At 63.5% G+C, this 14,130-nt stretch overlaps 1 protein-coding gene across 1 annotated transcript in view; it reads left to right on the top strand.

Annotated features, from left to right (window-relative positions):
- Positions 1-14,130, top strand: part of RYR1 (ryanodine receptor 1) — a 108,773-nt gene that overhangs the window by 62,112 nt on the left and 32,531 nt on the right. The window contains exons 53-65 of the mRNA XM_072920919.1: positions 526-604; positions 1,208-1,297; positions 2,293-2,433; positions 3,371-3,448; positions 4,427-4,502; positions 5,300-5,423; positions 7,371-7,486; positions 8,112-8,179; positions 9,501-9,622; positions 10,724-10,773; positions 11,692-11,752; positions 12,570-12,808; positions 13,436-13,517. Coding sequence (XP_072777020.1) covers positions 526-604; positions 1,208-1,297; positions 2,293-2,433; positions 3,371-3,448; positions 4,427-4,502; positions 5,300-5,423; positions 7,371-7,486; positions 8,112-8,179; positions 9,501-9,622; positions 10,724-10,773; positions 11,692-11,752; positions 12,570-12,808; positions 13,436-13,517 — 1,326 coding nt within the window. The remainder of the gene's footprint in view (positions 1-525; positions 605-1,207; positions 1,298-2,292; positions 2,434-3,370; positions 3,449-4,426; positions 4,503-5,299; positions 5,424-7,370; positions 7,487-8,111; positions 8,180-9,500; positions 9,623-10,723; positions 10,774-11,691; positions 11,753-12,569; positions 12,809-13,435; positions 13,518-14,130) is intronic.

Raw genomic sequence — 14,130 nt, forward strand, 5'->3', positions numbered from 1 at the left:
TCATGGAGACCCCCAAAACCCCATCCCTCCTCAGCCAGGTCCTCATGGAGACCCCCAAAACCCACCCAACCTCAGCCAGGTCCTCATGGAGACCCCCCAACCCCACCCAACCTCAGCCAGGTCCTCATGGAGACCCCCAACCCCATCCCTCCTCATCCAGATCCTCATGGAGACCCCCAAAACCCATCCCCCAAAACCCACCCAACCTCAGCCAGGTCTTCATGGAGACCCCCAAAACCCACCCCCAAAATCCATCCAACCTCAGCCAGATCCTCATGGAGACCCCCAAAACCCACCCAACTTCATCCAGATCCTCATGGAGACCCCCAAAACCCACCCCCCAAAGCCCACCCCACCTCAGCCAGGTCCTCATGGAGACCCCCAACTTCTCCCAGGCCCCTCCACCCCACCCAGGCCCCCATGGGGCTCATCCATCCTCATCCTCGTGTCCCCCCGTGTCCCCCCGTGTCCCCCCCTGACCCGGTGTCCCCCCGTGTCCCCCCATGTCCCCCCGTGTCCCCCCAGTGTCATCATCCCCGAGAAACTCGACGGTTTCATCAACAAATACGCCGAGTACACGCACGAGAAGTGGGCCTTCGACAAGGTGGGACCCCCAAACACCCCCGGGACCCCCAAACACCCCCGGGACCCCCAAAACACCCCTGGGACCCTCAAAACACCCCCGGACTCCCCAAAACACCCCCGGGACCCCCCAAACACCCCCGGGACCCCCAGAACACCCCCGGGACCCCCCAAAACACCCCCAGGACCCCCAAAACACCCCTGGGACCCCCAAAACACCCCCGGGACCCCCCAAAACACCCCCGGGACCCCCAAAACAGCCCCCGGGCACCCCAAAATACCCCCGGGAACCCCCAAAACACCCCTGGGACCCCCCAAAACACCCCTGAGAGCCCCCAAACACCCCCGGGACCCCCAAAACACCCCCCAAGACCCCCCAAAACACCCCTGGGACCCCCAAAACACCCCTGGGACCCCCCAAAACACCCCTGGGACCCCCCGAAACACCCTCAGGACCCCCCAAATCTCCTCTGACCCCCCCCAAATCTCCTCTGTCCCCCCCAAATCTCCTCTGTGCCCCCAAAATCTCCTCTGACCCCCCCAAAACTCCTCAGTCCCCCCCAAATCTCCTCAGTTCCCCCCAAAAATCTCCTCTGACCCCCAAAATCTCCTCTGCCCCCCCCAGATCCAGAACAATTGGACTTTTGGGGAGACCGTGGATGAAGAAGCCAAAACCCACCCCATGCTGAGACCCTACAAAACCTTTTCTGAGAAGGTACCGCAGCACCCCCGGGACCCCCCAAACCCGGGGGGACCCCCCAAACCCGGGGGGACCCCCCAAACCCGGGGGGACCCCCCCAAATCTGGGGAAACACCCCCAAAATCCGGAGGTCCATCAAGGAGTCCCTCAAGGCCATACCAGGAGCCCCCAGCCCCTCCTCCTCCTCGTCCTCCTCCTCCTCATGGACCCCCAAAAACCCAGGGGGGCTCCCCCAGACCCAGAGGGACCCCCCAAACCCGAATGACCCCCCCAAACCCAGGGGGACCCCCAAAATCTGGGGAAACACCCCCAGACCCCCCAAAATCCGGGGGTCTCCCGGTGGCTCCCAAGGAGTCCCTCGGGGCCGCGCCGGGAGCCCCCAGCCCCTCCTCCTCCTCCTCCTCCTCATGGACCCCCCAAAAACCCAGGGGGGCTCCCCCCGACCCAGAATGACCCCCCAAACTCGGGGGACCCCCCAAATCTGGGGAAACACCCCCAAAATCTGGGGGTCCATCCAGGAGTCCCTCAAGGCTGTGCCGGGAGCCCCCAACCCCTCCTCCTCCTCCTCCTCATGGACCCCCCAAAAACCCAGAGGGGCTCCCCCAGACCCAGGGGGACACCCCAAACCTGGGGGGACCCCCCAAACCCGGGGGGACACCCCCAGAGCCCCCAAAATCTGGGGGTCCATCAAGGAGTCCCTCAAGGCCACACCAGGAGCCCCCAGCCCCTCCCTGACTCCTCCTCATGGACCCCCCAAAACTCCCCCGATTTTGGGGTGCCCCCTGACCCCCCAAACCCCCCCCGATTTCGGGGTGCCCCCTGACCCCCGTGCCCCCCCAGGACAAGGAGATTTACCGCTGGCCCATCAAGGAGTCCCTGAAGGCCACACCAGGAGCCCCCAGCCCCTCCTCCCCCTGACCCCCCAAAGCCCCTCCGGTTTTGGGGTGCCCCCTGACCCCCCAAACCCCCCCCGGTTTTGGGGTGCCCCCTGACCCCCCGTGCCCCCCCAGGACAAGGAGATTTACCGCTGGCCCATCAAGGAGTCCCTGAAGGCCATGCTGGCCTGGGAGTGGACGGTGGAGAAGGCGCGCGAGGGGGACGAGGAGCGCCCCGAGAAGAAGAAAACCCGAAAGATCTCCCAGAGCGCCCAGGTGGCACCCCAAAATCACCGGGGGGCACCCCAAAAACACCTAGGGGGGTCAGGGGCACCCCAAAATCACCTGGGGGGAGGGGGGGGCACCCCAAAAACACCTGGGGGGTGGGGGGCACCCCAAAAACACCGCGGGGGGGTCAGGGGGCACCCCAAAATCACCTGGGGGGGGTGGGGGGCACCCCAAAAACACCAGGGGGGGTCAGGGGGCACCCCAAAAACACCGCGGGGGGCACCCCAAAAACACCTGGGGGGCGCTGGGACCCTAAAAACACCTGGGGGGTGGGGGGCACCCCAAAATCACCTGGGGGGAGGTGGAGAGATGGGTCAGGGGTGTGGAGAACCCCAAAATCACCTTGAGGTGGTGTGGGACCCCAAAAACACCTTGGGAGTGGTGGGGCACCCCAAAAACACCGCGGGGGGGTCAGGGGGCACCCCAAAAACACCTGGGGGGGGGCTGGGACCCCCAAATCACCTTGAGGGGGGCTGGAGAGGGGGGTCAGGGGTGTGGAGAACCCCAAAATCGCCTTGAGGGGGTGTGGGACCCCAAAAACACCTTGGGAGGGGCTGGGGCACCCCAAAATCACCTGGGGGGGGATGTGGGACCCCAAAATCACCTGGGGGGGGGTGGGGGGCACCCCAAAAACACCGCGGGGGTCAGGGGCACCCCAAAATCACCGCGGGGGGGTCAGGGGGCACCCCAAAAACACCAGGGGCGGTGTGGGACCCCAAAATCACCTGGGGGGAGGTGGAGAGGGAAGTCAGGGGTGTGGAGAACCCCAAAATCACCTTGAGGGGGTGTGGGGCACCCCAAAATCACCTTGGGAAGGGTGTGGCACCCCAAAATGACCTGGGGGTCAATGGGGGGTCAGTGGGGTGGGGGTGGAGCCCCCAAAGTTTTGGGGTCCCCCTGACCATGTCCCCCGTGTCCCCCCCAGGCCACCTACGACCCCTCGCACGGGTACAGCCCCCAACCCGTGGAGCTGAGCGGGGTCACCCTGTCCCGGGAGCTGCAGGTGGGGCAGTGTCACCTGTGTCACCTGTGTGTCACCTGTGTGTCACCTGTGTCACCTGTGTGTGTCATCTGTGTCACCTCCCTGTGTCACCTGTCACCTGTGTCACCCTGTCCCGGGAGCTGCAGGTGCGGCAGTGTCACCTGTGTCACCTGTCACCTGTGTCACCTGTGTCACCTGTGTGTCACCTGTGTCACCTGTGTGTCACCTGTCACCTGTGTGACCCTGTGTGTGTCACCTGTGTCACCTGTGTGTCAGCTGTGTCACCTCCCAGTGTCACCTGTGTCACCTCCCTGTGTCACCTGTGTGTCACCTGTGTCACCTGTGTCACCTTAGTGCCACCCTGTGTCACCTGTGTGTCACCTGTGTCACCCTGTCCCGGGAGCTGCAGGTGGGGCAGTGTCACCTGTCACCTGTGTGTCACCTCTGTGTCACCTGTGTGTCACCTCCCTGTGTCACCTGTGTGTCACCTGTGTGTCACCTGTGTCACCTGTGTCATCTGTGTCACCCTGTCCCGGGAGCTGCAGGTGGGGCAGTGTCACCTGTCACCTGTGTCACCTGTGTCATCTGTGTCACCTGTGTCACCTGTGTGTCACCTGTGTCACCCAATGTCCCCCCCAAATCCCCCCAAATCCCCCCAAATTCCCCCCAAATCCCCCCAAATCCCCCCAAATCCCCCCAAACCCCCCCAAGTCCCCCCAAATCCCCCCCAGATCCCCTCAAACCCCCCAAACCCACCAAAATCCCCCCAAATCCCCCCAAATCCCCCCCCAAATCCCCCCAAATCCCCCCAAAATCCCCCCAAATCCCCCAAAATCCCCCAATCCCCCCCAAACCCCCCCAAATCTCCCCCAAATCCCCCCCAAATCCCCCCCAAATCCCCCCCAAATCCCCCCAAATCTCCCCCAAATCCCCCCCAAATCCCCCCAAATCCCCCCCAAATCCCCCCAAATCCCCCCAAATCCCCCCAAACCCCCCCAGGCCATGGCGGAGCAGTTGGCTGAGAACTACCACAACACGTGGGGCCGCAAGAAGAAGCTGGAGCTGGAGGCCAAGGGTGAGACCCCTCCCCAAATTGGGGGGGACCCCCCCTGGGGCACCCCCAAACTCAGGGGAGCTGGAGGCCAAGGGTGAGACCCCTCCCCAAATTGGGGTACCACCCCTGGGACACCCCCAAACTCAGGGGAGCTGGAGGCCAAGGGGGAGACCCCTCCCCAAATTGGGGTACCACCCCCTGGGGCACCCCCGGGGCACCCCCAAACTCAGGGGAGCTGGAGGCCAAGGGTGAGACCCCTCCCCAAATTGGGGGGGACCCCCCTGGGACACCCCCAAACTCAGGGGAGCTGCAGGCCAAGGGTGAGACCCCTCCCCAAATTGGGGACACCCCCAGGGACACCCCCGGGGCACCCCCAAACTCAGGGGAGCTGGAGGCCAAGGGTGAGACCCCCAAATCTCCAAACTGGGGGGGGTCCAGGTGTAATTTTGGGGGGGGTTCAGGGTGTGATTTTGGGGGGGTTCTGGGTGTAATTTTGGGGGGCTCAGGGTGTGATTTTGGGGGGGCTTCTGGGTGTGATTTTGGGGGATTCAGGATGTAATTTTGGGGGGTTCAGGGTGTGATTTTGGGGGTTCCAAGGAGCCAATTTGGGGTGTAATTTGGGGGGATTCAGGGTGTGATTTTTGGGGGGGTTCAGGGTGAGATTTGGGGGGGCTCAGGCTGTGATTTGGGGGTCTCAAGGCAGTTTTGGGGCGCAGGGGGGGTTCAGGCTGTGATCTGGGGGTCTCAAGGGTTTTTGGGGCGCAGGGGGGGGGGTTCAGGCTGTGATCTGGGGGTCTCAAGGTGTTTTTGGGGTGCAGGAGGGGGGTCCCACCCGCTGCTGGTGCCCTACGACACGCTGACGGCCAAGGAGAAGGCGCGGGACCGCGAGAAGGCGCAGGAGCTGCTGCGGTTCCTGCAGCTGCACGGATACGCCGTCACCCGGTATGGGCACCCCAAAAACCCCCCCGGGGAACCCCAAAATCCCCGGGGAACCCCAAAATATCCCCGGGGAACCCCAAAAACCCCCCGGGGAACCCCAAAATATCCCCCGGGCACCCCAAAATATCCCCCGGGAACCCCAAAAACCCCCCCGGGCACCCCAAAATCCCCCCCGGGCACCCCAAAAACCCCCCGGGCACCCCAAAATATCCCCCGGGCACCCCAAAATATCCCCCGGGCACCCCAAAAACCCCCCGGGCACCCCAAAATATCCCCCCGGCACCCCAAAATATCCCCCGGGCACCCCAAAAACCCCCCGGGCACCCCAAAATATCCCCCGGGCACCCCAAAATATTCCCCAGGCACCCCAAAATATCCCCCGGGCACCCCAAAACCCCCGGGGAACCCCAAAATATCCCCCGGGAACCCCAAAATATCCCCCGGGCACCCCAAAATATCCCCCGGGCACCCCAAAATATCCCCCGGGCACCCCAAAACCCCCGGGGAACCCCAAAATATCCCCCGGGAACCTCAAAATATCCCAGGGAACCCCAAAATATCCCCCGGGGAACCCCAAAACATCCCCCCGGCACCCCAAAATATCCCCCGGGGAACCCCAAAACATCCCCCCGGCACCCCAAAATATCCCCCGGGTACCCCAAAATATCCCCGGGCACCCCAAAATATCCCCCGGGTACCCCAAAATATCCCCCGGGCACCCCAAAATATCCCCTGGGCACCCCAAAATATCCCGGGGAACCCCAAAATATCCCGGGGAACCCCAAAATATCCCCCGGGGAACCCCAAAACATCCCCCCGGCACCCCAAAATATCCCCCGGGCACCCCAAAATATCCCCCGGGTACCCCAAAATCCCCCCGGGCACCCCAAAAACCCCCGGGCACGGCCGGAACCCCCCGGGAACGGGGAGCCGGGGGCAGCCAGGGATGGGGAATTGGGGGTCCCGGGAGGGGCTCCCGAGCCCAAAGTCACCTGGGAGACCCCAAATCCAGGGAGGGGGTCAGGGAGTGGGGGACTCCAGAATCCTCCTAAAATCCCCCAAAATTCCCCCTAAAATCCCCCAAAATTCCCCTAAAATCCCTCCAAAATTCCCCTAAAATCCCCCCAAAATCCCCCCAAAATGCCTGGAGAGACCCCAAATCCAGGGGGGTCAGGGAGTGGGGGGACTCCAGAATCCTCCTAAAATCCCCCAAAAATTCTCCCTAAAATCCTCCTAAAATCCCTCCAAAATTCCCCCAAATCTCCCCAAAATCCCCCCAAAATCCGGGGTGTGACCCCTAGATTTGCAGCGCTCGGGGGCGGGGGGGGGGCCCTGGGGGTTTCGGGGGGTCCCGGGGGGTCCCGGGGGGTTCGGGGGTGCTGATTTCGGGGTCCCGGGGGGTTTGGGGGTCCCGGGGGTTTGGGGGTGCTGATTTCAGGGTCCCGGGGGGGTTTGGGGGTGCTGAGTTTTGGGGTCCCGGGGGGTTTTGGGGTCCCGGGGGTTTGGGGGTGCTGATTTCAGGGTCCCGGGGGGTTTGGGGGTGCTGAGTTTTGGGGTCCCGGGGGGTTTTGGGGTCCCAGGGGTTCGGGGGTGCTGATTTCGGGGTCCCGGGGATTTGGGGGTGCTGATTTCGGGGTCCCAGGGGTTTGGGGTTTGGGGGTGCTGATTTCGGGGTCCCGGGGGTTTGGGGGTGCTGATTTTGGGGTCCCGGGGGTTTGGGGGTGCTGATTTCGGGGTCCCGGGGATTTGGGGGTGCTGATTTTGGGGTCCCGGGGATTTGGGGGTGCTGATTTCGGGGTCCCGGGGGGTTTCGGGGTCCCGGGGGGTTTGGGGGTGCTGAGTTTCGGGGTCCCGGGGGGTTTGGGGTTTGGGGGTGCTGATTTCGGGGTCCCGGGGATTTGGGGGTCCCGGGGGGTTTTGGGGTGCTGATTTCGGGGTCCCCCCTCGCAGGGGGCTGAAGGACATGGAGCTGGACACGTCGTCCATCGAGAAGCGCTTCGCCTTCGGCTTCCTGCAGCAGCTGCTGCGCTGGATGGACATCGCCCAGGAGTTCATCGCACACCTGGGTGAGACCCCAAATCCCTGGGGGCACCCCAAATCCCGGGGGCACCCCCAAATCCCGGGGGGCACCCCCAAATCCTGGGTGAGATCCCCAAACCCCCCGAATTTTCCCTGATCCCCTGGGAGTCCCCCCAATCCCCTGGGAGTTCCCCAGGATTGACATCGCCCAGGAGTTCATCGCACACCTGGGTGAGACCCCAAATCCCTGGGGGGCACCCCACATCCGGGGGCACCCCAAAATCCCGGGGGGCACCCCAAAATCCCGGGTGAGACCCCCAAACCCCCCGAATTTTCCCTGATCCCCTGGGAGTTCCCCAGGCTGGACATCACCCAGGAGTTCATCGCACACCTGGGTGAGACCCCAAATCCGGGGGGCACCCCCAAATCCCAGGGGGGCACCCCAAAATCCCAGGGGGGCACCTTCAGACCCCCCAAACCCCCGGGAGCCCCCCAAACCCCCCGGCAGCTCTCCCAGCCCTGCCTGGACGTCCCCCAGGAGTTCATTTGGGTGCGACCCCAAATCCCGCGGGGGGTGACCCCAAATCCCGGGGGTGACACCCCCAAATCCTGGGGGGGCCCCCCAAACCCCTGGGACCCCCCGGGACCCCCCTGACCCCCGTTCCCCCCCAGAGGCCGTGGTCAGCAGCGGGCGGGTGGAGAAATCCCCCCACGAGCAGGAGATCAAGTTCTTCGCCAAGGTCAGCGGACCCCAAAAACGGGGGAGAGACACCCCGAAAACGGGGGCAGGACACCCCAAAAATGGGGATGGAACACCCCAAAAATGGGGATGGAACACCCCAAAACCCCCTCAAAATGGGAGGGGGAGGGGGGATGGGGGTCAGGGTGGTTTTGGGGTCTCTGTGGGGTATTTGGGATTCTTACAGGTTTGGGGAGATTTTTATGGGGTATTGGGGTTTTTCTGGGGTATTTGGGGTCTCTATGGGGTATTTGGGGTCTCTGTGGGATATTTGGTGTCTCTGTGGGGTATTTGGGGTTCTTACAGGTTTTAGGAGATTTTTATGGGTTTTTTTGAGGTTTCTGTGGGGTTCTGTGGGTCTCTATGGGGTATTTGGGGTCTCTGTGGGGTATTTGGGGTTCTTACAGGTTTTAGGAGATTTTTATGGGTTTTTTGAGGTTTCTGTGGGGTTTTGTGGGTCTCTGTGGGGTATTTGGGGTCTCTGTGGGGTATTTGCTGTCTGTGTGGGGTATTTGCTGTCTCTAAGGGGTTTTTGGTGTCTCTGTGGGGTTTTTGGTGTCTCTGTGGGGTTTTTGCTGTCTCTGTGGGGTATTTGGGGTCTCTGTGGGGTATTTGGTGTCTCTAAGGGGTTTTTGCTGTCTCTGTGGGGTATTTGGGGTCTCTGTGGGGTATTTGCTGTCTCTGTGGGGTATTTGCTGTCTCTGTGGGGTATTTGCTGTCTCTAAGGGGTATTTGCTGTCTCTGTGGGGTATTTGGGGTCTCTGAGGGGTATTTGGGGTCTCTGTGGGGTATTTGGTGTCTCTGTGGGGTATTTGGGGTCTCTGAGGGGTATTTGGGGTCTCTGTGGGGTATTTGGGGTGTCTGTGGGGTATTTGGGGTCTCTGAGGGGTATTTGGGGTCTCTGTGGGGTATTTGGGGTGTCTGTGGGGTATTTGCTGTCTCTGTGGGGTATTTGCTGTCTCTGTGGGGTATTTGGTGTCTCTGAGGGGTATTTGCTGTCTCTGTGGGGTATTTGGGGTCTCTGTGGGGTATTTGCTGTCTCTGTGGGGTATTTGCTGTCTCTGTGGGGTATTTGGGGTCTCTGTGGGGTATTTGCTGTCTCTGTGGGGTATTTGGGTCTCTGTGGGGTATCTGCTGTCTCTGTGGGGTTTTGTGGGTCTCTGTGGGGTATTTGCTGTCTCTGTGGGGTATTTGGGGTCTCTGTGGGGTATTTGGTGTCTCTGTGGGGTATTTGCTGTCTCTGTGGGGTATCTGCCCCCCCCCCCGTGCATTTTTTGGGGTCCCCGGGGGTTTTGGGGTGCCGCTGACCCCCGTACCCGCAGATCCTGCTGCCCCTGATGCACCAGTACTTCCACAACCACTGCCTCTACTTCCTCTCCACCCCGGCACAGCTGCTGGGCAGCGGCGGCCACGCCTCCAACAAGGAGAAGGAGATGATCACCAGGTGGGACCCCAAAATCCCACCCCAAATCCCATCCAAAAATCCCAACCCCAAAATCCCAACCCCAAAATCCCATCAAAAAATCCCATCAAAAAATCCCAACGCCAAAATCCCATCAAAAAATCCCAACGCCAAAATCCCATCAAAAAATCCCAACGCCAAAATCCCATCAAAAAATCCCAACCCCAAAATCCCATCCAAAAATCCCACCCCAAAATCCCATCAAAAAATCCCAACCCCAAAATCCCATCAAAAAATCTCAACCCCAAAATCCCAACCCCAAAATCCCAGCCCCAAAATCCCACCCCAAAATCTCCCGAGGCCAAAATCCCATCAAAAAATCCCAACCCCAAAATTTCCCGAGGTCAAAATCCCATCAAAAAATCTCAACCCCAAAATCCCACCCCAAAATCCCACCCCAAAATCCCACCCCAAAATCCCACCCTAAAACCCCCTAAGGCCGGGGAGGGGGGGGTGTCCCCCTTGTGTCCCTCCCAGGGGGGTTTTGGGGACCCCCTTGTGTCCCTCCCTGTGGGGTTTGGGGTTTTGGGGACCCCCTTGTGTCCCTCCTGTGGGGTTTTGGGGACCCCCTTGTGTCCCTCTCTGTGGGGTTTGGGGTTTTGGGGACCCCCTTGTGCCCCTCCTGGGGGGGTTTGGGGTTTTGGGGACCCCCTTGTGTCCCTCCCAGGGGGGTTTTGGGGACCCCCTTGTGTCCCTCCCGGGGCGGTTTGGGGTTTTGGGGACCCCCTTGTGTCCCTCTCTGTGGGGTTTGGGGTTTTGGGGACCCCCTTGTGTCCCTCCGGGGGGTTTGGGGTTTTGGGGACCCCCTTGTGTCCCTCCCGGGGGGTTTTGGGGTTTTGGGGACCCCCTTGTGTCCCTCCCGGGGGGGTTTGGGGTTTTGGGGACCCCCTTGTGTCCCTCCCGGGGGGGTTTGGGGTTTTGGGGACCCCCTTGTGTCCCTCCCGGGGGGTTTTGGGACCCCCTTGTGTCCCTCTCTGTGGGGTTTGGGGTTTGGGGCCCCCCTTGTGTCCCTCCCGGGGGGGTTTTGGGATTTTGGGGTTTTGGGGACCCCCTGACCCCCTCTTTTGTCCCCCCCCCCCCCAGCCTGTTCTGCAAACTCGCCGCGCTCGTCCGGCACCGCGTGTCCCTGTTCGGTACCTGGGGACACTGGGGGGCACTGGGGACACTGGGGGGGCACTGGGGGGCACTGGGGGACACTGGGGGACACTGGGGGGGACACTGGGGGGCACTGGGGGACACTGGGGGGCACTGGGGGGACACTGGGAGGGCACTGGGGACACTGGGGGGCACTGGGGGGACACTGGGGGGGACTGGGGGGCACTGGGGGGACACTGGGGGACACTGGGGACACTGGGGGACACTGGGGGGACACTGGGGGACACTGGGGGGGACACTGGGGACACTGGGGGGCACTGGGGTGGCACTGGGGGGACACTGGGGACACTGGGGGGACACTGGGGGGGACACTGGGAGGGACACTGGGGGGACACTGGGGGGCACTGGGGGACACTGGGGGACACTGAGGGGACACTGGGGACACTGGGGGGACACTGGGGACACTGGGGGGCACTGGGGTGGCACTGGGGGGACACTGGGGACACTGGGGGGACACTGGGGGGATACTGGGGGGATACTGGGGGACACTGGGGGGACACTGGGGGGGACTGGGGGGATACTGGGGTGACACTGGGGGGACACTGGGGGGCACTGGGGGACACTGGGGGACACTGGGGGGACACTGGGGGCACTGGGGGGACACTGGGGGGACACTGGGGACACTGGGGGGCACTGGGAGGGACTGGGGGGACACTGGGGGACACTGGGGGGACACTGGGGGACACTGGGGGGGACTGGGGGGATACTGGGGGACACTGGGGGGACACTGGGGGGACACTGGGGGGCACTGGGGGGACACTGGGGGACACTGGGGGGACACTGGGGGACACTGGGGGACACTGGGGACACACTGGGGGACACTGGGGGACACTGGGGGGACACTGGGGACACTGGGGACACTGGGGACACGGTGGCAGCCGCTGTCCCTGTCCCAGGCACGGACGCCCCGGCCGTGGTGAGCTGCCTGCTGATCCTCGCCCGCTCCCTGGACGCCAGGTGGGCACCGTGCCCCGGGGAGGGGGGTCTGGCACCGTGTCCCCGTGTCCCCAATGTCCCCAATGTCCCCAAGGCCACCGGTGTCCCCATGTCCCCAATGTCCCCAGGACGGTGATGGTCAAGGCCGGGCAGTGTCCCTGTGTCCGTGTCCCTGTGTCCCTGTGTCATTGCCCATGTCCCTGATACCCCCGATGTCCCCAATGTCCCCAATGTCCCCAATGTCCCCATGTCCCCAATGTCCCCAATCCCCCCAATGTCCCCAATCCCCCCAATGTCCCCAATGTCCCCAATGTCCCCCCAATGTCCCCAATGTCCCCAATGTCCCCATGTCCCCAATGTCCCCAATCCCCCCAATGTCCCCAATCCCCCCAATGTCCCCAATGTCCCCAATGTCCCCCCAATGTCCCCAATGTCCCCAATGTCCCCGATGTCCCCAATGTCCCCAGGACGGTGATGAAGTCGGGCCCCGAGATCGTCAAGGCAGGGCAGTGTCCCTGTGTCTGTCCCCCATGTCCCCGATGCCCCCAATGTCCCCAATGCCCCCAATGTCCCCAATCCCCCCAATGTCCCCAGTGTCCCCAATGTCCCCATGTCCCCAGGACGGTGATGAAGTCGGGCCCCGAGATTGTCAAGGCGGGGCTGTGTCCCTGTGTCCGTGTGTCAGTGTCCATGTCCCTGATACCCCCAATGTCCCCGATGTCCCCAATCTCCCCAATGTCCCCAATGTCCCCAATGTCCCCAATGTCCCCCAATGTCCCCGATGTCCCCAATGTCCCCAAATGTCCCCGATGATGTCCCCATGTCCCCGTGTCCCCAGGACGGTGATGAAGTCGGGCCCCGAGATCGTCAAGGCGGGGCTGCGCTCCTTCTTCGAGTCGGCGGCCGAGGACATGGAGAAGTTGGGGGAGCAGCTGCGGCTGGGCCGGGGGACCCCGACCCGCGCCCCCACCAAGGGGGTGGCCCAGAATGTCACCTACACCTCGGTGGCACTGCTGCCCGTCCTCACCGCCCTCTTTGAGCACCTGGCACAGCACCAGTTCGGGGACGACGTCATCCGTGGGTCCCGCGGGGACGGGGACAGGGGACAGGGGGACAGAGGGACAGGGGGACAGTGAGGGGGGACAGGGGACAGTGACGGGGGACGGGGGGGACAGGGGGACAGTGAGGGGGGACAGGGGGACAGTGAGGGGGGACGGGGGGACAGGGGGACAGTGAGGGGGGACAGGGGGACAGTGAGGGGGGACGGGGGGACAGGGGGACAGTGAGGGGGGGACAGCAGGACAGGGGGACAGTGAGGGGGGACAGGGGGACAGCAGGAACAGGGGGACAGCAGGACAGGGGGACAGTGAGGGGGGACAGGGGACAGTGAGGGGGGACAGGGGGACAGGGGGACAGCAGGACAGGGGGACAGTGGGGACAGGGGGACAGTGGGGACAGGGGGACAATGGGACAGGGGGACACGTTGGGGTCTGGGGGCAGGGTGGGGACAGGGCCTTGGGGACATGAGGACGTGTTGGGGCCATGTTGGGTGTGGGTGGGGACAGGGGGACACTAAAGGGAGGGGGGGACAGGGGACACGTTTGGGGGGTCAGGGGCATGGGGACACCCTGGGGACACGTTGGGGACAGCCTGGGGACACCCTGGGGACAGCCAGGGCCGACAGTGACACCGCTGTCCCCGCAGTGGACGACGTGCAGGTCTCCTGTTACCGAATCCTGTGCAGCATCTACAGCCTGGGCACCGCCCGCGGGCCCCTCGTGGACAGGTGGGGACCCCAAAAACCCCGGGGGGACCCCAAAAACCCGGGGGACCCCAAAAACCCCAGCAGGGACCCCAAAAACCACAGCAGGGACCCCAAAAACCCCGGGGGGACACCAAAACCCCGGGGGGACCCCAAAAACCACAGAGGGGACCCCAAAAACCCCAGCAGGGACCCCAAAAACCCCGGGGGGACACAAAAAACCCGGGGGGACCCCAAAAACCCCGGGGGGACCCCAAAAACCCCAGAAATACCCCAGAACTGGAGGGGGGGACACATAAAACCATTCTGGGAGTCGCCCCCAAAACGTGTTTGGGGGTTTGGGGCGGGGCCTGGGGGTTCCCTGGGTGTCCCCTGGGTGTCCCCCCGATGTCCCCATGATGTCCCCGATGTCCCCAATGTCCCCACAGGCAGCGCCCGGCCCTGGGGGAGTGCCTGGCCCGCCTGGCCACCGCCATGGGGTGTCCCCTGGGTGTCCCCTGGGTGTCCCCAATGTCCCCAATGTCCCCACAGGCAGCGCCCGGCCCTGGGGGAGTGCCTGGCCCGCCTGGCCGCCGCCATGGGCTGATGTGGGGTGTCCCCTGGGTGTCCCCTGGGTGTCCCCAATGTCCCCAATGTC

The sequence above is a fragment of the Taeniopygia guttata genome, chromosome 34 (genome assembly GCF_048771995.1).
Source record: "Taeniopygia guttata chromosome 34, bTaeGut7.mat, whole genome shotgun sequence".
Taxonomy (NCBI): domain Eukaryota; kingdom Metazoa; phylum Chordata; class Aves; order Passeriformes; family Estrildidae; genus Taeniopygia; species Taeniopygia guttata.